Source organism: Cydia amplana, chromosome Z (genome assembly GCF_948474715.1).
Source record: "Cydia amplana chromosome Z, ilCydAmpl1.1, whole genome shotgun sequence".
Taxonomy (NCBI): Eukaryota; Metazoa; Arthropoda; class Insecta; order Lepidoptera; family Tortricidae; genus Cydia; species Cydia amplana.
The window spans coordinates 11,055,236-11,077,305 of NC_086096.1; the positions used below are offsets into that span (position 1 = coordinate 11,055,236).

The window sequence follows — 22,070 nt, forward strand, 5'->3', positions numbered from 1 at the left end:
TTTCTAAAGAATACTTAGAAATTATTTTTAGCCTAGAACTATATTAGGTAGCTCATTTTTTAAGCAGTTTCATTACAAGTAGACTTGCAAATTACCTACAATACATTAGTATACCTTTTCAAAATAGCACCGCCATTCAAATTACGATAAATTATTTATTATATTTTTTAAAATAATAACATTTTAACATCGAAATTGGTCTTCACTTTTCTTGTCAGAAATACACTTCTGTAAAATTATCTAGATACATCACTTTTAGCAGGTAGAATATATAATATAAGCTTCAACTAGCACACTTATAAGTTTAGACCACATTTGTCTTTTCCACAGAACAAGTTAGAATGGCGATGCGAGCAGGGTACGTCTCGCCGCCGGTTCTGAGCAAACGCTCGCATGCTACTCGCCCGCGCTGACCGAAAACGAAGTAAACATGCCTTTTGCGCCAATAGCCTTCAGATTAAGAAGCCAGACATCAAATCTGTCTAAAGGAGGCGTATCCATTCACCACGCACACAAGTTTTTACTACCGTTGCGCGAGTGTTAGTAAATGTGGAGAGGAACGAGCGGCGACACCGGTTCCGATACTAACTGTGCGCGATAGCCATTCTAACCTCTTTAATATGTTCTGTGTGGTCTTTTCTTACATTACTTGTTTAAATTTAACGCGCTGAACGTATTTTGCAAACGATTTATTGGATACAACAAAACAAACTGTGCTCGCGCAGTTTGGTACATACTAGTAATATCGGTACCTTACCTACTTGAAATATTATCATAATAAAATTTGTTACTAGTATAGGCATATGTCCACTTGTTGGTTACTTATTAAATTACTCCTAAACACCCAGAGCATTTAGTAATCAGTTGTGTAAATGTAATAATTATAACTATTCAATATAAAACAGAAAAACTACACCATTCACCTCAACGTCCAACAATCTCTGCCCGTGCGTTATACACTATACAAAACGATATCACGCGCGACCGTCAACCGTACTAGTGGAACTGTTCAAAGTACCGCAGAACCGGCGAGTTGTAAACTCGTCATGTATGTCGTCGGCGCCGGGCGGCCGGCCCGTCCACAGCCAGCAGCACGCGCGCCACAGCGGGTTTCAAGCGGAGGGGTGCACGGCGGACGGCAGGGGGTGCGAGCTCAGGTGCGTGGAGTCGCTGCGGCGCGGCGGCGCGGGCGGCGGCCTCTTCTTGATGGGCTTGGGCTCCTCGCGGCGCGGCGCCGAGCTCGCCTCGCGCCCGTACACGTTCTCGTAGAACGGGTCCTCCACTGCGCTGCCGTAATGCTCCTGCACCCACATCGACACGCTCGTCTCTTTGTAGTCCTCCGACAGGGGATATTCTCGGAAGCCCAGTACTTCGTGAGGTGTCGTCGCAGGCTCCAACTTACATTTTTGTGCGACCTGCCACTTCTTTCTCATCACACGTTGTAGATCTTTAAGAAATTCTTTGGGCGGGTTGCTGTTGGAATCCGCCAACTTCTTGGGAGACGACAGTCGTGTGCTTTCGTTGCGTTTCGGCGGGGGCGGCTTGCGCGGTGACGACGGCGGTGCATCCTTCAAGTTAAATGTGATTTTCTTGTTCTTTTTCGCAGAGTCGGTGCATGTCGGCAAATCGTCAGCGAAATTCACTTTCTTCATTGATCCCGTGCGTTCCTTCGTTGGCTCCGCCAATATTTTCTTTTGAATGGAAGGACTGCCGTTGCTCAACTTCTTGTTTTGAAGTTCAGCCAAACAGGCACCGTACGCTACGTTCTGTTGACCGTAAATGCTCTTATCGGAATGAAGGGAGGAAGTCCGCGACGTGCCAGAGCTGACGCTGTCCAGGGAGGGCTGCCGCGGGAACGAGCGGCTCAGGTCGGAGTTTCGAGAGTTGGCTCGTGACAAGCCCGCTCGGGCGGTCTGTTCGATCTGATGCGAAGTCAGCTGATTGACGATGTCGTGCACGCGGCCCGGTTGAGTGTCTATGGTGTGTTCAGGCGGCGGAGGAGGCAGGCTGAGCTGAGAACCCGACAGGTCCTCGACGGGATCGGGGGGCGGCGGGGGCGGTGGCAACGAGTCCAGGCTCAGTGTGGAGCTGAACATGGCGTCGGGCTCCAGGGCGGGCGGGAGGGGCAGGTCGTCGGCGGGCGGCGCGTGCGCCGGCTCGTACAGGCCGACGTACCCGTAGAGCGAGGAGGCGGTATCGGCGGCCGCCGGCGCGGCATCGCGCGGGATGCTCTCGTAGATGCCGTAACCCGGAGACGTCGCCTCGTCGCGTGCAGGGCTGTTCATTAGTGTCGTTCTGCCATAAATTGCACTTTCTGACGGATCTGTAAAAATAAAGCTTGTATTAGTGGACCTTCTGAATCAATTTATACCAACTTGAAGTGAATTGGCCGAGTGAGCGTCATTTAGAGCACGTACTGATGTGGTGCCTGCGCTTGAGCGTGGAGTCGTCGCAGGCGGCGCGCGGCGTGCGCGTGAGCGTGCCGCCGTCGCCGGCCTCCTCCGCCTCGGCCGCCTCCGTCTCCGCCATCTCCTTCAGCTGCCGCGTCATCCACGTCAGCGGGATGTTCGGCTTCATCGACGGTTTTCGCTTTATCGTTCCTGCAACCAAGTACATAAGTTAACGATATTTAATTACCATTTTTTGGCGAAAATTCCTGGCAGGACTGATTTTTAATTATATTATTTTGGTGTTACGTCGCAATAGAAGGAAATCCCCAGGTGTATTTTGTCCTTAGCAACAGGTGCACGTAGCAGCGACACGTAAAACCAGTTTTATTTTTCAAAAATCATTAAAGACCCTTCCCATGTACCTTTTCGCTCGCCAAAAACTTCAAGCCAGTACTGAGTACGATCAAGACTCGTTTAAAACTAAAATCAGCTATGTATTGAGGCGCTGCACACGCCACCCAGTATGTTATGCGACTCACCCATGGGGAACTCGCAGTCGAAGGCGCTCTCGGAGGCCGTGCCGCCGTCGGACAGGCAGCCGCTCGAGCTGGAGGACGAGGCGCGCGAGTGCCTGCACACAACAGCACCATCACTGCACCACCCATCATTATAAACGTGACAACACGCCTAAGGCGTAAGTTTTGTAAATATCTCTTACTGATTTCAACGCTAACCAATCTACTGCTCAAGCAGTTTGAAAGCGCAGGGCTACGTTTTGGAAATAAATAATGGATGTGTGTGACTACTATTTTAGAGTACTTAAAGACATCCAAAGAAAGAAAACTAAAGCAAATTAAGAACCGAACAAATCATGGTGACTATAGGTATAGGGGCGCAAAGTAATTAGCAACACGTACCTGCCGCTGCTGATGTCGGAGTTGGCGACGCTGGCGCTGCTGGAGATGCTGGAGGCCTGCGCCGGGCTGCTGGCGCCCACCGAGGCCGCGCCGCCCGTCTTCGTGGGGATCGACGTTATCTGCACACACGTCATAGTCAGCATGTCTTCGCAGAACCACCACCGAAATCGGACGGTACTTAAAAATATTTTATTGCACAAAAAGTATACAGCAGTTGTTTCTAAGAGTTGGCGCATAACAAGGTGGACTACGGAGTTTCCAGGAGTCGCCGCACTAGGCTAGGCCTGTATGGCGGGGACCGATGTACATTTAAATGTAATGCAAGTCAACGAGAAAATAAAAGATATTATTAGTTGTGAGGTGATTTTCTATCATAATGTTTACCTACCATCCAGCCTTTTAGGTTTAGGTTGAGTTAAATTGAGGCAGGCGTGTCTCACTCCGCGATTTCGTCGCTTTGCTACAGGTAGCTAAAAGTACATCCGTTCGGCCCCAATTTTGGGGAAAGCCATAAGCCGCGCGTGGCGCTGTCGCCACCTAGCGGCCATATCTGTGCTGATCGTAACAGACGCGTTTTGTTAGAGAGTGAGTCTTCTGTACTTATTAGTACTATTATTTATTCTGTGGTTGAGGTGCAAGAAAATAGGTATACAGAGAAAAAGGAGGGAGGAATGTGATGCAGACTATAATGATAGACAGGTCGTACGAGTACAAAGACAGTCACAGGGCTACATAAATATTTCGGGAAAAAATTAGGCCCAAGCTTATCTTAACGTGCCGTTGCCAATTACAACATTAGTTACAAACTTTCATTTGAAGAACATTTGCATTGCCATGTATAGGTACCATACGGGACATGGTTACATATGGAAGTTGCCTTTAGTTAGAAAATGAATGTGAGCCGTCTCACCGAGCAGGAGCGCGCGTGCGCGAGGTGGTCCAGGTCCTCCTGCGTGAGTTCCTCCACCAGCGAGCGGTGGTTCTCCAGCAGCTGCCTCCCATGCTGCGGGTGCAACACAAACATATGTCACCTATTTACGACACCTTACAATGCTTTATCCTCTAGCCCAGTGGTTCCAACCTGGGGGTAATTACCCCCGTGGGGGTAAAACTGGTATTTTACGGGGGTAATAAGCTAACCTAATATAACAATACAACAAACGTACACGTTTTATTTTTTATTACCATTGGGAGGAGGGGTAAAATCAGGTTCCCTAGTTAGTCATAGGGGTAACCGGACTGAAAAGGTTAGGAACCACTGCTCTAGTCGCCCAGAGCTATAAAAAGGTCTCCCGTTCCGTTGAAATTTGAATCTTTAAGTAATTTGACAAATCAAAATTGCATTTGTCATGGCAGGTTTTGATTCGTGGGCGGCTTAGAGGATATGTATATAATTACCTGATCATGTTACAACAAAAAATTAGAATTAGAATATAAGTTCAGATTAGCCCTATAATGTTGTATTTGACGAGTATTGTAGGCCCAGTAGTTAAGAAAGATTATTCAACTCTTTTTTTATAACGTTTTTTTGCAACTCTGCACAATTAACAGCAATTGATTACATTCGCGTCTCTGCAAAGACTATTTTTTACATAATTATATATTCTGGATTACCTGAATACCGAATAGGTAATCAGTTCAAAGTTTAAAATGAGTAAAACCAAGCTGGGCATTTGGTTCCATAGTAGATGCTAAAATATTAATACATTTCATTTATTAATTACGAGTACAATCAAACAATTATGTACCTAGTTTGTAATTAAATGAAGCGATCATCGAAAACTTGAGTTGAGCCTAGATAAGCTTTACTGGGGCTACAATCGCTTTGCCAGAGTCAAGAAACCAAGAAACTATTGACTTACAGAGTTCGATCTATATTGGATTCCTTAAACACATTTCACAGCTGCCAAGGCAAGGCAGCATGATAGTAAATTTATGAAAGATTTATTCATAAATGCATGTGATAATATATCGGAGCTCACCTTGGCTATCCTCATGGCGGTGACCCATCGCTCCAGCGTCCGCTGGTCGTCCGCGCACAGGAACTTAATAAACTTAACACTCTTTGGTTGTTGTAGCCTCGGGTGCTTGATAGCAAAACAGTAGTCGGTCGGGGACTTGTATTTCTTCTTCCAATTCAATCCTAAGTAAACTTCGTTCGTGTCGAAAGTCGCTAAGCAGACTAGTTCTTTCAGCGTCTTCACTTTATCCTTCGGCGAATAGTATAGACCTATTTGAGGGACAAAACATAATGTAATGGCAAACAGAAAATATTGCATCAGCGTAAACGGTATGTATTCGCAATGGCATATAAATCGCAGAGCATTAAACTAATAAGTGTGGCCACACAAATAGTTGCACCCTCAATGTTTCCTTATTTAATTTGATCGGAAAGCAGAGAGGGGACAACAGATAGAAGGACAGTTTACCGGAAGGCCTGAGGACGAAGTGGTACTTCTTCCAGCCCTTCTTGGCGTCGCTCTTGAGGTAGAGCGGGCCCTCCATGGGTGGCACGGGGTGGCCCGACACGGACGGCGCCGCGCTGCTCGCCGCGCCGCTTTGACCGAAGAATTCTTCTAATATCACTTGTCTCGAATGCTCATCCTGCTCGCTTGACCATCCTACGACAAACAATATTCAATACAACCATGCAAGCAATGCTTTTTAAACACAGTAAAATAGTTGGTATATATATATACAGTGAAACCTGGTTAAGTGGGACCTGGATAAGTGAGAAACCTCTATAGCTGGGACTCATGGTGCGGTCCCGACACTTTAGCACTGAATTACCTCTGTTAGTGAGAAAAAACGAACCTCTATAACTGGGATTAGCTGTTGTGATTTTATAGTCACATTTACCTCTATAAGTGAGACAGAGAGTGTATTTTACCTCTATTACTGAGGCTATATTTATAAGACTACATTTTTCTAATTGTTTTTTTAGAATTGTATAGGAATTGACCTCTATATCTGAGATAACGTCAATCTATGACTTCTCTAACTTGGACTTTATTGATCAATTTCCTTATTCTTACTAACTCTTAGTCTATGCACAAATTCCGCATTTGCTTAATTGTGTATAAACAACTTCAAGTTTCATTTAGTTACTTTATGTAGTTAAAACTATCGAAACGAAAGCTGAAATTTTGATAAGTAACACGAATAAACAGATTTTCATTTAATACATTTCTAAGACGCAATGAAGTCCGTATCAAATTTAATTGAAAAAATCTATCCTTTGGAGAATCATTCAAAATAAATTCAAAGAAATATTTAAACAGACTTAAAAAATATTTAGGGACAAGGATTATTTTACCTTATTTATTTTTAAAGATAATTACAAAATACCTTATTAACCACCTCTATAACTGAAATATATCCTCTATTCTCACCTCTATTAATGGGACCCTCTGTAAATGAGACAGACATTTATTTGTACCTGGCTAACTGAGAGCCTGGGTAAGTGAAATACCTCTTTAAGTGAGACAAATCTGCTCGTCCCTTGAAGTCTCACTTATCCAGGTTTCACTGTATATACATGTAAGTTAAATTACCTCTATCATCCTCCGATAAAAGGAACTTCTCCGGAGTTTGAAACAATGATATTTTGTCTGGTCTTTCGGCGAATAATATTTTATTTTTCGACTCTCTTGTCCATAACATTAAATTATCCACTAACATTTCGTGGTCTTCATACACACGCTCTGCAAAAAAGTAAATATTTACTGAATATAAACTGCATTTTATAAATATTTCGCAATGAAGTGAAATAAAATATACCTAACTATATGTATAATCGATTCAACTACCAAATGCGTGAATTGTGCTCATATTGCAGTCATTAGCAAGACACTTAAAAATTTAACTCGTACGGCCCAAAGATTGACCCTTCAGGGTACAGCTTATTAGCACATAGTGACAGAAATAGTTGTGTTGACTACATCTACATGTGTAAGGCATTGCGACTGACCCATATGCAGATCGGGCAGCTGCTCGACTACGGCCCACTTGGGCTCCATGGAGACGTGGTTCTTGTCGGCGAGCAGGCGCGTCACGTAGCCGCAGCTCATCTTCTCGTCCACCAGCAGGCTCTTCGACGAGCCGTCCGTCGAGAACGCCTTGATAAACAACTTCTTGATGTTGGCCTCGCGCATGCGCTCTAACGCTAGCTTTATCTTGTCAGCCTTCTGTTGGAAACTCGCATTCTGAAATTATCCATGTGTTAATCAACTCAACTGAGTTTTTCTAAATCGGTGTTCAACCAATATAAAAATATATACACTCCAGCAATAACTCTCAACATGGCATGGTAGTTATCAAGCGATGTCGACGCATGTATTTACCTTTTGATCTTGTTGCAGATTGAGTTTTATCGCTTTACATTTTGCACTAGTACTACTCGACGCCGAGGATTCGCTCGACAGCATTGAAACCTATAAAACATACAATTTTAGGCAAGGCAGACAAGACATCACTACCTACTGGCCAAAATCTTCTTATTACAGATACATAAATATGTAGTTTCTGGTTTGGACTAGTCTTGTTCTGTTGTTGTGTTGTTGTTTGTCTTGTTATTGTACTAGATCCTTGAATTTTTTAGACCCTTCAGCACAAAAGATTTCGAATATGGAAAAAACGCTTTTAAACGCATCTTAAATATCATCATGTTTGTTACAGAAGTATGTAAGATATGAAATGGAATAGTAATATACTGTAGGTAATGTAACAGAAAAAACTAAAGGAATAGGATTGATGAAGAAAAGTTAGTTACAGTATCACTAAAGGCGGAGTCATTGTCGGGCGAGTCTGTCCTCGCCACGGACGCGCCGTCGCAGCTGTCTTTGCACTCCTGCCGGCGCGGGCAGCCCGGCCCGTCGCGCTCTTTGCTGCTCGACGAGTAACCTGCACACACACCTATCAAATGTGTCGTTTCCAAGCAAAAAGTCCCATTTTGACGATTCGCTTGCCATAAGGACTCTTTGACTGGCTATTCGTATAAAGATAAGAAGCAAAGCTCGTCCTTATGGTAAGTGACAAAATGGGACCTTTGCTACACTTCGACACAGATATTAATTTACTTAAACGCGGCGACATATATGCGCTGCAAGAGTCCAGTTCACTAAAGGCTTGGCCAGACACAGAGCGCGACGCAGCGCCGCGTCCGCGCCGCGCGACCGCGGCACATGCTAACAGGTTACCGACGTCAAACAGACTGCGTCCCGCCGGTATCACGCCCCGCTTCTGTCGCGCCCCGCGCCGCGCGGACGCGGCGGGACGCGGCGGGCCGCCGCGTCGCGCTGGGTCACATCAGTCGGATCGGACGTTAGGCAGCGAGCGGTGGCGCGCGGCCGCGCCGCGTTCCCGCGCGGCCGCGCCGCGTTCGCGCGCGCGATGAAGCGTGTTGAGAGCGCGGTCCGCGCGCGCCCTGTTTGAACAGTCATCGCGTCGGCATCACGCGGCGCTGCGTCGCGCTCTGTGTCTGGCCAAGCCTTAAGTTCGGCCTAAGGGCGCCTGTACACGGTGCCGCCGCCGCACCTTCGCGCTATGTAAGTACACGAGACGCGTAAAGCCCGCCGCCGCGCCGCCGCCGCACCGCCGCCGCGCCGCCGCCGCACCGCCGCCGCGCCGCCGGTATCGGCGCGGAGGCGGCACCGTGTACACGCGCCCGCGCCCTAACTAGTTAGGTTTAACTTTAACTGACATGGCATTAGTTGAACATTATAAGAATTCAGGAAACTCTATGCAGTTGTTACGAATTGAATAATAAGAGCTCTATACATAGTGGCAGTTGAAGTTACCTGAAGAGACCCTAGATATCTCCTCGTCGTATTCGGAGTCGAGCGCGCAGAGCTCGCCCAGAATGGCGTCGAGGTCAGCATCGTGCGTCTCCTCCAGGTTGGCCATCGAAAATCGGTAGCTGTCGATGCGCGGCGCCACTATCTCGAGCGGCCTCAGCGCGCTCTCGCCCTCGTTACACGCATTTAGACCCTGAAACAGACATTTTCTTTTTAAACTCACGTGTAGCTGACGTTTTGTTAAAATTGTTAAATCAGCTATACCTTTATGGGGTCGGAAGAGTTTAAATAACTTATTAATATTTAGGAACCTTGGTTTGGTCAGAGACATGCATCATATATAAACTTTTTGGTACACTAGTCAAACTGTATTCAAGTATTATTCAATCCTATTCATTGAATATCTCAGTCAACATCTGTGCCCCTGAACAGAGACTCAGTTATCTCTCAGCGACGATGAATGGTGTCTATTAGACAGTACACTTGTTGATAACAGGTACGAGTCCTACCGAGCCGATTAAGCATTCCAACGAGCACCTTTAATGAGCCCCAGGAAACTAATTGTGAGCTATAAATGTGGACACACGGTTTGAATACTAACTAAGAGCCCTTTAACGTTTAAGAATCAATTATTCGTGAAGCTACAGTATACTTGTAATCACTTAAACAGCACAAAGTTCTACATTCCTATACGTTACGAATGGCCAGTTAAATCAATCGTACCTATATAGAATTTGTGATGTTTGTAGGTTGTCAATTAAACGGAACCCTGGAGTCCCTATATACGACTCCTTTTATTATATTTAAATGGGTAAACTGTGGGTAAATCTGTAGTCGAATTTGAATTTCTTAATCTACCTATCTATAGAGGGAAAAGTTGTTGAAATGAAAATAGCATACCTAGGGGTTCAGGCGGAGTATGTCACTTTCTTAGGACGTCACATTCTGAGTTCGTCACTTTCTGACTTTGTCACTTTCTGAGATCGTCACATTCTGAGTACGACACTTTCTGAGGACGTCACTTTCTGAGTACGTCACTTTATGAGAACGCCACTTTCTGAGGACGTCACTTTCTGAGTTCGTCACTTTCTGAGTTCGTCACTTTTTTAGCATAGGTACGATTTAACAGTATAATATACCTGCATGAAAGATGTATACTGCCAGCAACCAGATTAGCTGTTCGACATACGGTCGCTTTTATATCCTACATACCAATACCAATCTCTGTTTGCCTTACGCCTGACTGGTAGAGAATTCCATTTGGCAAAACGTCCTATGTGTCGTGCAATAAAGTGAAAATAGAGAAATAAATAATAATAAAAAACAATGTAATTATGTTTCAATCAGAGTATTTAATTCAGAATAAATACCTACTTAGAAACTACAAGCACCAAAACATTTAGCCACAGATTGGAGTTAGGCCGGCAACAGCTTCGATTCAATACACATAAATGTTTCACACAGTAGGAACCATGATTTTATCATTCGCCGCTGTGATTAGCTCGTGAAGGTATCACGGCAAGCTCGCTGACACCAGTAGAAGGTCATAATTCCAACATATTTACATTTAAACGGACTGCCGCTCCTTTCGTGACAACATATTCTTCAGCATACCGCGTCTTCTGTCATGTCTCCATAAACTCAAACGTCTATTTTCTGATGATAGTGTAAATTTTGGATACCTATCTGCGTATAAAATCAGCATTGCAGTTTTGTTTCAGACAATATTTCTTCTCGTGTCATCTGTGGAGAATAGGCGAGGCGTCAATGGATTTTTTCTTCAAAGCGTTGCCGAATTTCAGAATATATGTTCAGCTATCAATTACTTCTGCGTATGGAGTGATCCATACTCTCATAGTTCTCATGTTCTTTATTTGTTTGTTTTCTTCCTATATAGGTTACACGATGAATTTTTAAATTATTATTACATTATACTTTTAGCCTGACAATAAAAATCTAGCATGTCGCCGATTTGACAACGCTGATTTTTTTCTATTTAAAATGCGAAACTACAAAAAGGTTATTTATATATAGTTTGTCAAAGGACTGTCTCATTTCAAACAGACAGAGATAATCATCTTTGTCTTACTCTAGTACTAGCACCCAAAAGAAAAGGATGAGTATAGTTTGTATTGTTCTTATTTAATGACAAATTGGTTTGACCAACTATAATTAGATAATATGGTGCGCTAGCTTCGACCCACGACTTCATCTGCGTGGAAATATGATGATGATAATAATTATGTCCTTCCCCGGGCCTCAAATCAAGGGGAACGAAAATTTGATTATTTTTGCGCTACGACGTACAGTTTAGGAGATACAGCATTATATATTTTTTTTGTTTTTTTTTTAATTTCTTTTTTGTTTTAATTTTTTTTATATATTAATATAAAAAAATTAAAACAAAATTAATTATACTAATTATAGGGGTTTCTTACAGAGGAATGAACATTTTATTATTTTTGCGCTACGACACACGGTTTAAGAGATACAACCCATAAACCTTTTTCTTTCTTTTTTTTATATTTTTTGTTTTTCGTGTTTTTGAAACATTACTTAGGCATTTCAGAGGGGAACGAGAATTTGATTATTTTTGCGCTACGGCGCACGGTTTAGGAGATGCATTATAAAGTTTTTTATTGTTTTATTTTTATTTCTTTTTTGTGTTTTTTTTTAATATTAATTAGGGGTTTCTTACAGAGGAATGAACATTTTATTATTTTTGCGCTACGACGCACGGTTTAGGAGATACAACCCATAAACATTTTTCTTTCTTTTTTTCTTTTTTATTTGTTTTTCGTGTTTTGAAATATTACTTACGGATTTCAAAGGGGAACGAAAATTTGATTATTTTTGCGCTACGACGCGAAGGACCTAATTATTGTTTATAAATCATCATCATCATCATTATATTTCCACGCAGATGAAGTCGCGGGTCGAAGCTAGTGCAACATATTATCTACAGTCCGTTAACTCTAATGACCTTCGGATTTTAGAAAGATACTTACATCGGGTATCGGCGGTAACACGCGAAGGTGATATACTGCTGTTCTGCTTTCTTACTCACTCACAAAAAGTTTTAAGCTTACCGCAAAAAGTAAGGGATACCTATTGTCTCAATGTAAAATAAGCCCTAATTTAATGACGTTATGCTTAATATTTGGTTGATGACTATATTGCTATTTGACTTTTTGTCATATTCTATATAAAATAGAATCAGAATTTGAAAGCAGAACGTCACACCGTCATTTACTACTTCTGGCTGAAATTATATAGAGTGGTAATAACACTAATAACAGTCACATTTTTTTTTGGAAATAAGTAAGTATATTTTATAGTTTGTGTTGTTTATTTTATCTCTAGTTTTAATTCAAAATTACTTTAAAATAAAAGAATAAATTAAAACAATAATTTTAAATTTAATTTGTAAATATACAGTAAGTACTTAAAAGTCACATATAGTGCGTCAAGCAAATCTTGTCAGTAGCAATGTACTGCAAATTAAAGTAGGGTAACACCATGTAACACTCAAAGAGCAGAATTGCTCTAAGAAAAGCAGCAATGTTGAATGTACATCGAACCAAAACTTGTTTATTTTTCCGCCCTTCATACGTCAGTTCGAGTGAATTATCATAACCTCAAATTTTAGTAATGATTACCGTCAACGAGCATGATTGTACATTGTAGGCACCTTAGCTTTGCTTGAGGTCATGCATAATCTTGGTATTTAATGGTGGCAGCAGAAATTTCTCTTGAAATAGAAACGATTCAGAATGTAAACAATAAGATGATGGCTGTCATTCACGATCCACATTCCACAGATAACACACATATGACACGCGATTTTGGAATTATTCGAACACAGTGTTGCTAACCCGCGATTTTTCAAATTTGCCGCCTTTTACTACTGACAAGATTTGACAAGGTGGTACAAACCTCGATGTCCAAAAATTTTTTTAGATTCTTCACTACGTGGGCTATCAGATTACTATACTTGGTCAGCCAGATCTTGACAGTAGAAAAAAGGCGGCAAATTTGAAAAATGTAGGCGCGAAGGGATATCGTCTCATAGAAAATTTGAATTTCTCGCCTTTTTTTACTGACAAGATTTGGTTGACCATCTATAATTTGGGAAGTTTCCACCTCGGTTCCTTTGACCGGCAACTCTGTCAAATTATGATGTTATTATGGTGTTAAGGTCCCTTTTTAGAGTTTTTCGTAAATAACTCTTGAACGGTGGCCCGTAGCAAAAAATGTTCTACTACATAAGTAATCCATATAAAATTTCCTTTTTCCAATGTTTGGTGTTCGTTTGGTGTACTATAGTATAGGTACATAGGGTATCGTCCTGGTAGAATGTTCGCGATCCCAGGACGCCTCCCCAAACGGCATATTGTGGGAAACGCCGGTGTGGGTTTAGTGGGTATACACTGAAAAGAGCTGGGAGGTGAGAGTCCCACATACCCCCCATTATGGGCCCACGTCGGGGCCAGGGGGACGATGCGTAACAGCATTCCCACATCGACAAAAAAAAAAGGTACATAGGGTATATTCTAAAAAAAATATTGGATGTCGTGGTATAGACCACCCTGTATAGTTTTAGTGTTGGATTGCAACTAAATGTGCAGTACGACGCTGTCATTTTCTATTACGCGACTACGTCCGATTTTACCCGAAAAACGAAGTTCATTCTGAGAGTTAATGGACTGTAAGTATAGTTCGTCAAACCAATTTGTCATTAAATAAGAACAATACAAACTATACTCATGCTTTTCTTTTGGGTGCTAGTACTAGAGTAAGACAAAGACAGTATATTTATCTCTGTCTATGTTTGAAATGAGACAGTCCTTTGACAAACTATATATAAATATGTAACCTTTTTGTAGTTTCGCATTTTAAATAGAAAAAAAATCAGCGATGTCAAATCGGCGACATGCTAGATTTTTATTTTCAGGCTAAAAGTATAATGTAATAATAATTTAAAAATTCATCGTGTAACCTATATAGGAAGAAAACAAACAAATAAAGAACATGAGAACTATGAGAGTATGGATCACTCCATACGCAGAAGTAATTGATAGCTGAACATATATTCTGAAATTCGGCAACGCTTTGAAGAAAAAATCCATTGACGCCTATTCTCCACAGATGACACGAGAAGAAATATTGTCTGAAACAAAACTGCAATGCTGATTTTATACGCAGATAGGTATCCAAAATTTACACTATCATCAGAAAAAAAGACGTTTGAGTTTATGGAGACATGACAGAAGACGCGGTATGCTGAAGAACATGTTGTCACAAAAGGAGCGGCAGTCCGTTTAAATGTAAATATGTTGGAATTATGACCTTCTCCTGGTGTCAGCGAGCTTGCTGTGATACCTTCACGAGCTAATCACAGCGGCGAATGATAAAATCATGGTTCCTACTGTGCGAAATATTTGTGTGTATTGAATCGAAGCTGTTGCCGGCCTAACTCCAATCTGTGGCTAAATGTTTTGGTGCTTGTAGTTCCTAAGTAGGTACTTATTCTGAATTAAATACTTGAAACATAATTACATTGTTTTTTATTATTATTTATTTCTCTATTTTCACTTTATTGTACGACACATAGGACGTTTTGCCAAATGGAATTCTCTACCAGTCAGGCGTAAGGCAAACACTGATTGGTATTGGTATGTAGGATATAAAAGCGACCGTATGTCGAACAGCTAATCTGGTTGCTGGCAGTATACATCTTTCGTGCAGGTATATTATACTGTTAAATCGTACCTATGCTAAAAAAGTGACGAACTCAGAAAGTGACGAACTCAGAAAGTGACGTCCTCAGAAAGTGGCGTTCTCAGAAAGTGACGTACTCAGAAAGTGACGTCCTCAGAAAGTGTCGTACTCAGAATGTGACGATCTCAGAAAGTGACAAAGTCAGAAAGTGACGAACTCAGAATGTGACGATCTCAGAAAGTGACAAAGTCAGAAAGTGACGAACTCAGAATGTGACGTCCTAAGAAAGTGACATACTCCGCCTGAACCTACCTAGGTAGATTAGGTAGGTATGTACCCAATTAGCCCTACATAAATGTAGTGGAAGGAGACGTAGATAGCTATCAGAGGAAGTGACGTAAATATTTTATAGAACCACAACACTATAGATAGAACATTGTTCCCTGGCCTAAAAACAGGTCGTTTAATTAGCTCGACCTATTTCGGGCTCCTATAGGAGCCTATATGTGCATGGCGATTGATGCACATATAGGCTCCTATAGGAGCGGCGGCTCATACCTACATAAGGTATCCTCATGTGCAGGGTTTCTCAAAATTTTACGTCGCGGGGTACGCAATTTCCTAATTAACTGCGAACAACTTGAGGAAAAATAAAGCACCACACTGTATTTAAGAACGACTGGTTATGGAACATATGGATATTTGTCGCTTGTTGCAAATCCTTTTACATATACGAGTATATATTAAACAGTGGACGCCCAGAAAGCAGCGGTGCTGACAGCCCTGACCGTCGCGTCCCTTATCAGATTCCTTCTGTCAGATTCCTAGAAGGCGTACGGGCATGTCGGGCATGCAGGGCATGCCAGCAGGTGCGCCACGGTTTGCGGTGCTGTGTCGCTAGCACATTGGGTAAGAGTCTGATGGTAAGAGTAAGAGTGGCCACGACCTCATTTACATCTCTTGCGAATTGCGAACCCTTGTGGGTCCGCGTACCGCTCTTTGGGAATCCCTGCTCGTACAGTACAACAACCGAGGTAATATCAAGTATATATATTACTAAGTACTTATTGCGTCTCATCATCATCTTCCTCGCGTTATCCCGGCATATTGCCACGGCTCATGGGAGCCTGGGGTCCGCTTGACAACTAATCCCAAGAATTGACATAGGCACTAGTTTTTACGAAAGCGACTGGCATCTGACCTTCCAACCTAGAGGGGAAACTAGGCCTTATTAGGATTAGTCCGCTTTCCTCACGATGTTTTCCTTCACCGAAAAGCGACTGGTAGTAAATATCAAATGATATTTCGTACGTAAGTTCCGAAAAAGTCATTGGTACGTGTTTTGAACCCGCGACTTCCGGATTGAAAGTCACACGCTCTTACCGCTAGGCCACCAGCGCTTTTTTGAAAAACAGTGGCAAAGTTATTTTGGTCCGACCCTATATAGTTAAGTATATTGTAATTATTGTACCTGTATAAGTATGTCGTAATTGTAAGGTGTTGTAAAAGTAGGCATCTCCTTACTTAGGTGGATTTGTATTTAGCTATGCATTGAATACTTTTACTTCTGATTCTGATTAGCTTTCCCTCGAGACTTCGCCTGTGTGGCGCCTGCAGCCCAGTCAGCACCAAAAAGAAGCTTCGCAGACAATAATATTCGGGTAGGTTTTAGTTTATTCTATTTTATTTCAGTTAGGTTTAGTTATATAGTATATTTATTTTATTTCAAAAGTACCTACCTATAATAATTTTTTTCTACTCCAGCACTTAAATGTGTCAATTAAATGACTGACAGTGATATCTAAAGCAATGTCATTTGAATGCTTTGTCTATAGGCTCATAAGATGACTGCTAGCAGTCATCTTATGAGTATAATACAACTGCTTTATTTTTTTTAAAGATACAAGTTCCGATCATCTTGATTGAAAGAGGTATGTTTTCATTTACAATAATAACTCTTTTTTTTTTTAATTATAACTCAATTTTTTTTAAATAATAACTCTTTTTTTTTAAATAATAACTCTTTTTTTTTAATAATAACTCTTTTTTTTTTTAATAATAACTCTTTTTTTTTAATAATAATTTTTTTTTTTTTGCTGCAGCTGTCATAGAAAAAGTAATGTATGCAACAGCTCATAATTGGTTCTTAAAATTCTCGGGTCTTTTTTTACAAAACTCGACTACGTCTCGTTTTGTAACTTCGACCCTTGAATTTTAAGAACCCTTATTATATCACTGTTGCATAAACTACTATAGATAGTTTCGTTTGTATAGGTACATTATTATGAATGCATTAAAGTTTCTTCCCTGGACATTCTCTTCTGGACCATTCCAGGGCTTTTGCTTAAAGCCAATGATATTATACAAATATAGATAGATTATACTCATAATTTAATTTTAATTTAATTCAGTACCTACGAATGAATCGATTTTTGCAGATGAATTTTCGCATATACAGAGTGACATTTGAGTCGTGATCAGTAATATGTTTTTCTAACTCCATAAACAACGAGAAATTTAATGCCTCTACTCTTACTAAAATACGTACCATTCATCTTTGTCATACTCGTTGTTAAACGTATGCTTGTCTCCTTCTCTTCCGGGAGCTCGTAAGCACGTGCACACATCTCGCTTGCCTAATTGCGATTAAAGCCAACTTGTACAATTTCTACGCTTCAATTTTGGAACGCCTATAACGTGGTAACTGAAGTTATAATATTATCATTGTTTATAGCCATATTCTGTGGGTCGACCTGGGGATCACGTGATTTTTCGTAGCATCTGTCATCCTGATATTATTTTCTTTTCGACCGGCGTTTGTCGATTGTACGATTATCATCTTGACTAGGCCCCCGGTTCAGTAACCTACTCTCACGGTTAAAATATATAAATCGTGGATTGCATATATTTGGATTACCTACTAGCAAATTATACTGCGATGCGATACGATTCTTATGTTTGTATCGGATAGGTAAAATAGGTAATGAGATTTTTGATGACATTTAGGTATAGTATGGCTCTTCTCAGGTGAACTTTTCGCTTCGAACCTTAATCTTGGCCTTTGTTTGAAAGATTAAGGTTCGAAGCGAAAAGTTCACCTGAGAAGAGCCATACTATAGGTAGGTATGTCGTTGAACAAAATAAACTTGCCTAGGCAATCTAGGCATAGGTGTAAAACGTGTATACGAAGGTATTCGAAGCTGTGGTGGACAAACAATCGGAATTTAGTGAGATAACACTCCCATTTCCGACATGTAAGCTAGTAACAGAATAGGGAGGGCTTAACTTATGGTCCGGGCCTAAGTTCCTTGTTCCGGAGCCGGGTCGGCCTACAGTATACTCGTACCTACTGCGCTGAGCATGTGTGGCGGCTGCCGGTCGACGCTCCAGCCGCTGCCACCCTCCGCCTCCTCTCGCGGTCTTTTTCCACGCATAGCAGGCACGCAGATCACTACACGTGTTATTATTTTTACTCTACAAATTACCACGGGGACTTCCAGAGGACGCTTTTCAGCAAGCGTTAAGCTGCCCTCATCCCCCATCCGTAGTTCCGCTTCCATTGGATGCGTCAACATGCAACAGCACTGTTTGTGTACAGTCGAAAACTATGGAGGTACCTACTCACCGTCGATGACATCTCAGGAATGCTTATAATTGGTCTGCTTTCGATATGAGCGTTTTTGGATCTGCCACTGGCCAGCCGAAAACTTCTGTTAAGCGTATACAAGAGACCCCCACGATGCCATTTGTTCGGCTCGTTCACTTGAACATCCATCATTCCGCTTACATTGCAACTCGTGACTCATAAACCAGAACTTCACATTTTATCGGCTAAGTATGCCAATGCGCCGGCACGGCAATGCACTTTAAAACTTATTAAAAACAGTTCATAACTGCTGTAATTTTGAATGGTGTCTTGTACTTCAGGAAATACTAAAGAGAAAATATGCAACACGGTAGGAAGTCCTAAAAGGAGTAAAATGTCGGAGTGAGTGCCACAGGAGTCTGCGCGCGACCTAATACAGACACAGTTATTCGTACACTGCTGACCTCGCCCATTCACTTAGACGATATTGAATCTTAATACATAAATACTCGATTACGACTTGAAACTACTTGTTTATACATTGTACGACAAAGACATTTTACACTGCCCGCTTACAAAACGCGTATAACGTACGCAATCTCAAACACAACTAGAGTTTTGACACATTATGGACCGCGAGCGCCCGCCAAGCAGCAGCGAGCAAGCTACAGCGCAGGGGAAGGGAGGCCAGTATAAGCACTGCGTAATGTGCACGTGTGCGGGGCGCGCGGCTTGTTTGTGTGTGCGTGAGTCCCCCCGGCTGAAGCTCGCCTGGCACCCGGCGCTTCCCTACTGTCCCGATCACGTCGGGCGCACCCACACTCCCCAGACGCACGCACACAAAAACGTTGACCACGACGCGTTGTAGGCATTATGTTATGTCACGAACATCAACCGTACCGTACCAATCTTCACCCGCATATGACCAAACCCACAACTCATGATGGGGTGGAAAACAGAAATCAAGCCCTCACATTCATATTCATTCACAAGAACGTTAAAAAGTCGAGTAGATATATAGTGAAATCTTTTTCTGCACACCAGGTCGATAAGGCCCTCTATATTCTACAAAAACTGATGGTGATGAGATAGTTGCATTTTATCCACAAGAGTGGCAAAGTAATTTCATGCAATGTTCAAGTTGTTTCCTCATTTTAGCTGGTAGCATAGCCTTTTCAACGATGATTTTGAATGATAAATATTTATAAGCATTCATTTGGATGTGATTTGTAGGTAGTGTTGCACAGTTAGTATTCACTATTTTCTTCATTCATTCATTCTTATTTCATTCGATAGCAAAGTTTGTGTAACACACAAATCGTGGCTTGAAACAGTTGAAACCCTCGCAACGATTAAGATTGAACTCGCTACGCTCGTGGTTCAATTTGGGAATCATCCACTTGCTCGAGTATCAATATTATATAGTACGAGGGGTTAAACAACAACTTTGCCCCCTTGTAAAACAAATAACTACTTATTACGATCATGAACTTAAAAATAAATAAAGAGAAAATAACCACACCACAATATTATGTATTAGTGTTATCCTCTTGGAAAAAAAGTATGTGTGTCTGACGCACGACGGAAGTTTGCTCCTTACGTTACGTTACGAACGATAATAAAATATGTAGAGTCTGTGCGGAAAGAGAAGAGTCGTGGATTATAGGGGAACCAATAATGAACTAATACATTCTACGACTCTTCTCTTTCCGCACAGACTCTACATTAATTCTCTATAGTATTCTACATTCATACAACTCTACGTTGTTATTGTTGACATTGAATAGTAAATAGAGTGATTCATGCTGCAGCCAATAATAAAGAAGTGTTCCGCATGAAACATAACGTAACGTATAAATGTTCATACCCCGGGCTTATATAGTACTGTAATGAAAATCGATTATTATGGAGTAAACTCCAATAAACTCCAAAATTTAGTTTGGTGGTAAAGATTATATCTATTGGGGTTACTTCGATATCGCCCGTCATTTCGACGGAATTTGATAGTACTTACTCGTATAAAACTCCAAAACACAAAAAAAAACTCCGTTCGCAGGTTTAGGATTCATAATAACAGCCTAAAACATTATACCAAAACAACTCCTTCAGAACCTCATTCGATGTGCATAATAATTAATAGTAAATTACGATACAATTGCGAAAAATAGGAAATTTGCCACGAGTGGTGATAAATAAATAAAAACCCGATCGAAGGGAGTGTTTTAACTAAACTAGGTACACTAAAAGTGCCTTTAATTGCATAGGAAGAGCTTAAGTACATGTCCAGTGCCTTTAGGTACCCTTCCCAAGCTGTTATGTTATCGCTATTAAATTAATCTCTGCTTCCGGACGGATTCTGTAAGCATACGGCATTAGGAGGTACCGCAGTCCGCAACCCGCATAAAAAAGATGGCTGAGCATAAAAAAAGCAACAGGTGGTGTCTGCCTCCACCTGCCGCCGCGACAGATGTGTCATCGGCATTAAATCTTCGGCGCTGACAGACGCATCAATTAAATACGCCGAAACACGACCACTTTGCTCTCAACCTGTACTTTAATAAATACATAATAGCAACTCGTAGTGTGCGTAGTCGGCAATTATGTTGACTATAAGATAAATCACAATATATTGCCATGCAATGCACCCCCCTGCGGTTCGGCAACAATACAGTAGAACGGTATTGGTTTGGTACACGTTAAAATTAATTAAGGCCGCGTTTACATTTAAACAGGTACATTTTTAGGGTTCCGTAGCCAAATGGCAAAAAACGGAACCCTTATAGATTCGTCATGTCTGTCTGTCTGTCCGTCTGTCCGTCCGTATGTCACAGTCACTTTTCTCCGAAACTATAAGAACTATACTGTTGAAACTTGGTAAGTAGATGTATTCTGTGAACCGCATTAAGATTTTCACACAAAAATAGAAAAAAACCAATAAATTTTTGGGGTTCCCCATACTTAGAACTGAAACTGAAAAATTTTTTTTTCATCAAACCCGTACGTGTGGGGTATCTATAGATAGTCTTCAAAAATCATATTGAGGTTTCTAATATCATTTTTTTCTAAATTGAATAGTTTGCGCGAGAGACACTTCCAAAGTGGTAAAATGTGTGTCCCCCCCCCCCTGTAACTTCTAAAATAACAGAATGATAAAACAAAAAAAAATATATGATGTACATTACCATGTAAACTTCCACCGAAAATTGGTTTGAACGAGATCTAGTAAGTAGTTTTTTTTTAATACGTCATAAATCGCCTAAATACGGAACCCTTCATGGGCGAGTCCGACTCGCACTTGGCCGCTTTTTTTATAATTATCAGTAGTCAGTACCTAATCTTAATCATGCTTGATCGGACTGATATGTTAATAACACCTAAAACAATATTAATATTATACCACTGTTACGAAGTAGATGTGCAAATTGCAAAGGTTATTAGGTATAGAAATAACATCTTTGAATATTATGCGATTCGCTATTGACCGAACTTTATTAATTTCTTGGATAAATTACACAAATAGATATCTGCCTCCAAACTTTTTTGCAGTAAAAGGAGTACATCGTGAGATTGTTTTTTTTTTACATGTACCAACCTACTAATTGTTTTTTATGGGACCAACAAATAGTAAATGCTCGAGCCACATTGAAGCGAAAGTAAAGTC

General features: G+C 41.3%; 1 protein-coding gene across 2 annotated transcripts in view; it reads right to left on the reverse strand.

Annotated features, from left to right (window-relative positions):
* Window positions 1–721: 721 nt before the first annotated feature.
* Window positions 722–22,070, reverse strand: part of LOC134661324 (amyloid beta A4 precursor protein-binding family B member 1-interacting protein) — a 90,089-nt gene continuing 68,740 nt past the window's right edge. Inside the window, exons 1-13 of one of the 2 annotated variants that reach the window (XM_063517335.1) lie at window positions 18,449–18,743; window positions 9,106–9,295; window positions 8,079–8,209; window positions 7,651–7,740; window positions 7,278–7,512; window positions 6,862–7,011; window positions 5,737–5,928; window positions 5,290–5,537; window positions 4,218–4,310; window positions 3,308–3,426; window positions 2,930–3,021; window positions 2,418–2,600; window positions 722–2,323 (exon numbers count right to left, since the gene is read on the reverse strand). In XM_063517335.1, the coding sequence (XP_063373405.1) occupies window positions 1,113–2,323; window positions 2,418–2,600; window positions 2,930–3,021; window positions 3,308–3,426; window positions 4,218–4,310; window positions 5,290–5,537; window positions 5,737–5,928; window positions 6,862–7,011; window positions 7,278–7,512; window positions 7,651–7,740; window positions 8,079–8,209; window positions 9,106–9,295; window positions 18,449–18,601 (3,087 nt within the window). In that variant the 5' untranslated portion in view covers window positions 18,602–18,743 and the 3' untranslated portion in view covers window positions 722–1,112. Of the gene's footprint in view, window positions 2,324–2,417; window positions 2,601–2,929; window positions 3,022–3,307; window positions 3,427–4,217; window positions 4,311–5,289; window positions 5,538–5,736; window positions 5,929–6,861; window positions 7,012–7,277; window positions 7,513–7,650; window positions 7,741–8,078; window positions 8,210–9,105; window positions 9,296–18,448; window positions 18,744–22,070 lie in introns of those variants that run through there. The other variant, XM_063517336.1, reaches the window with a different exon arrangement.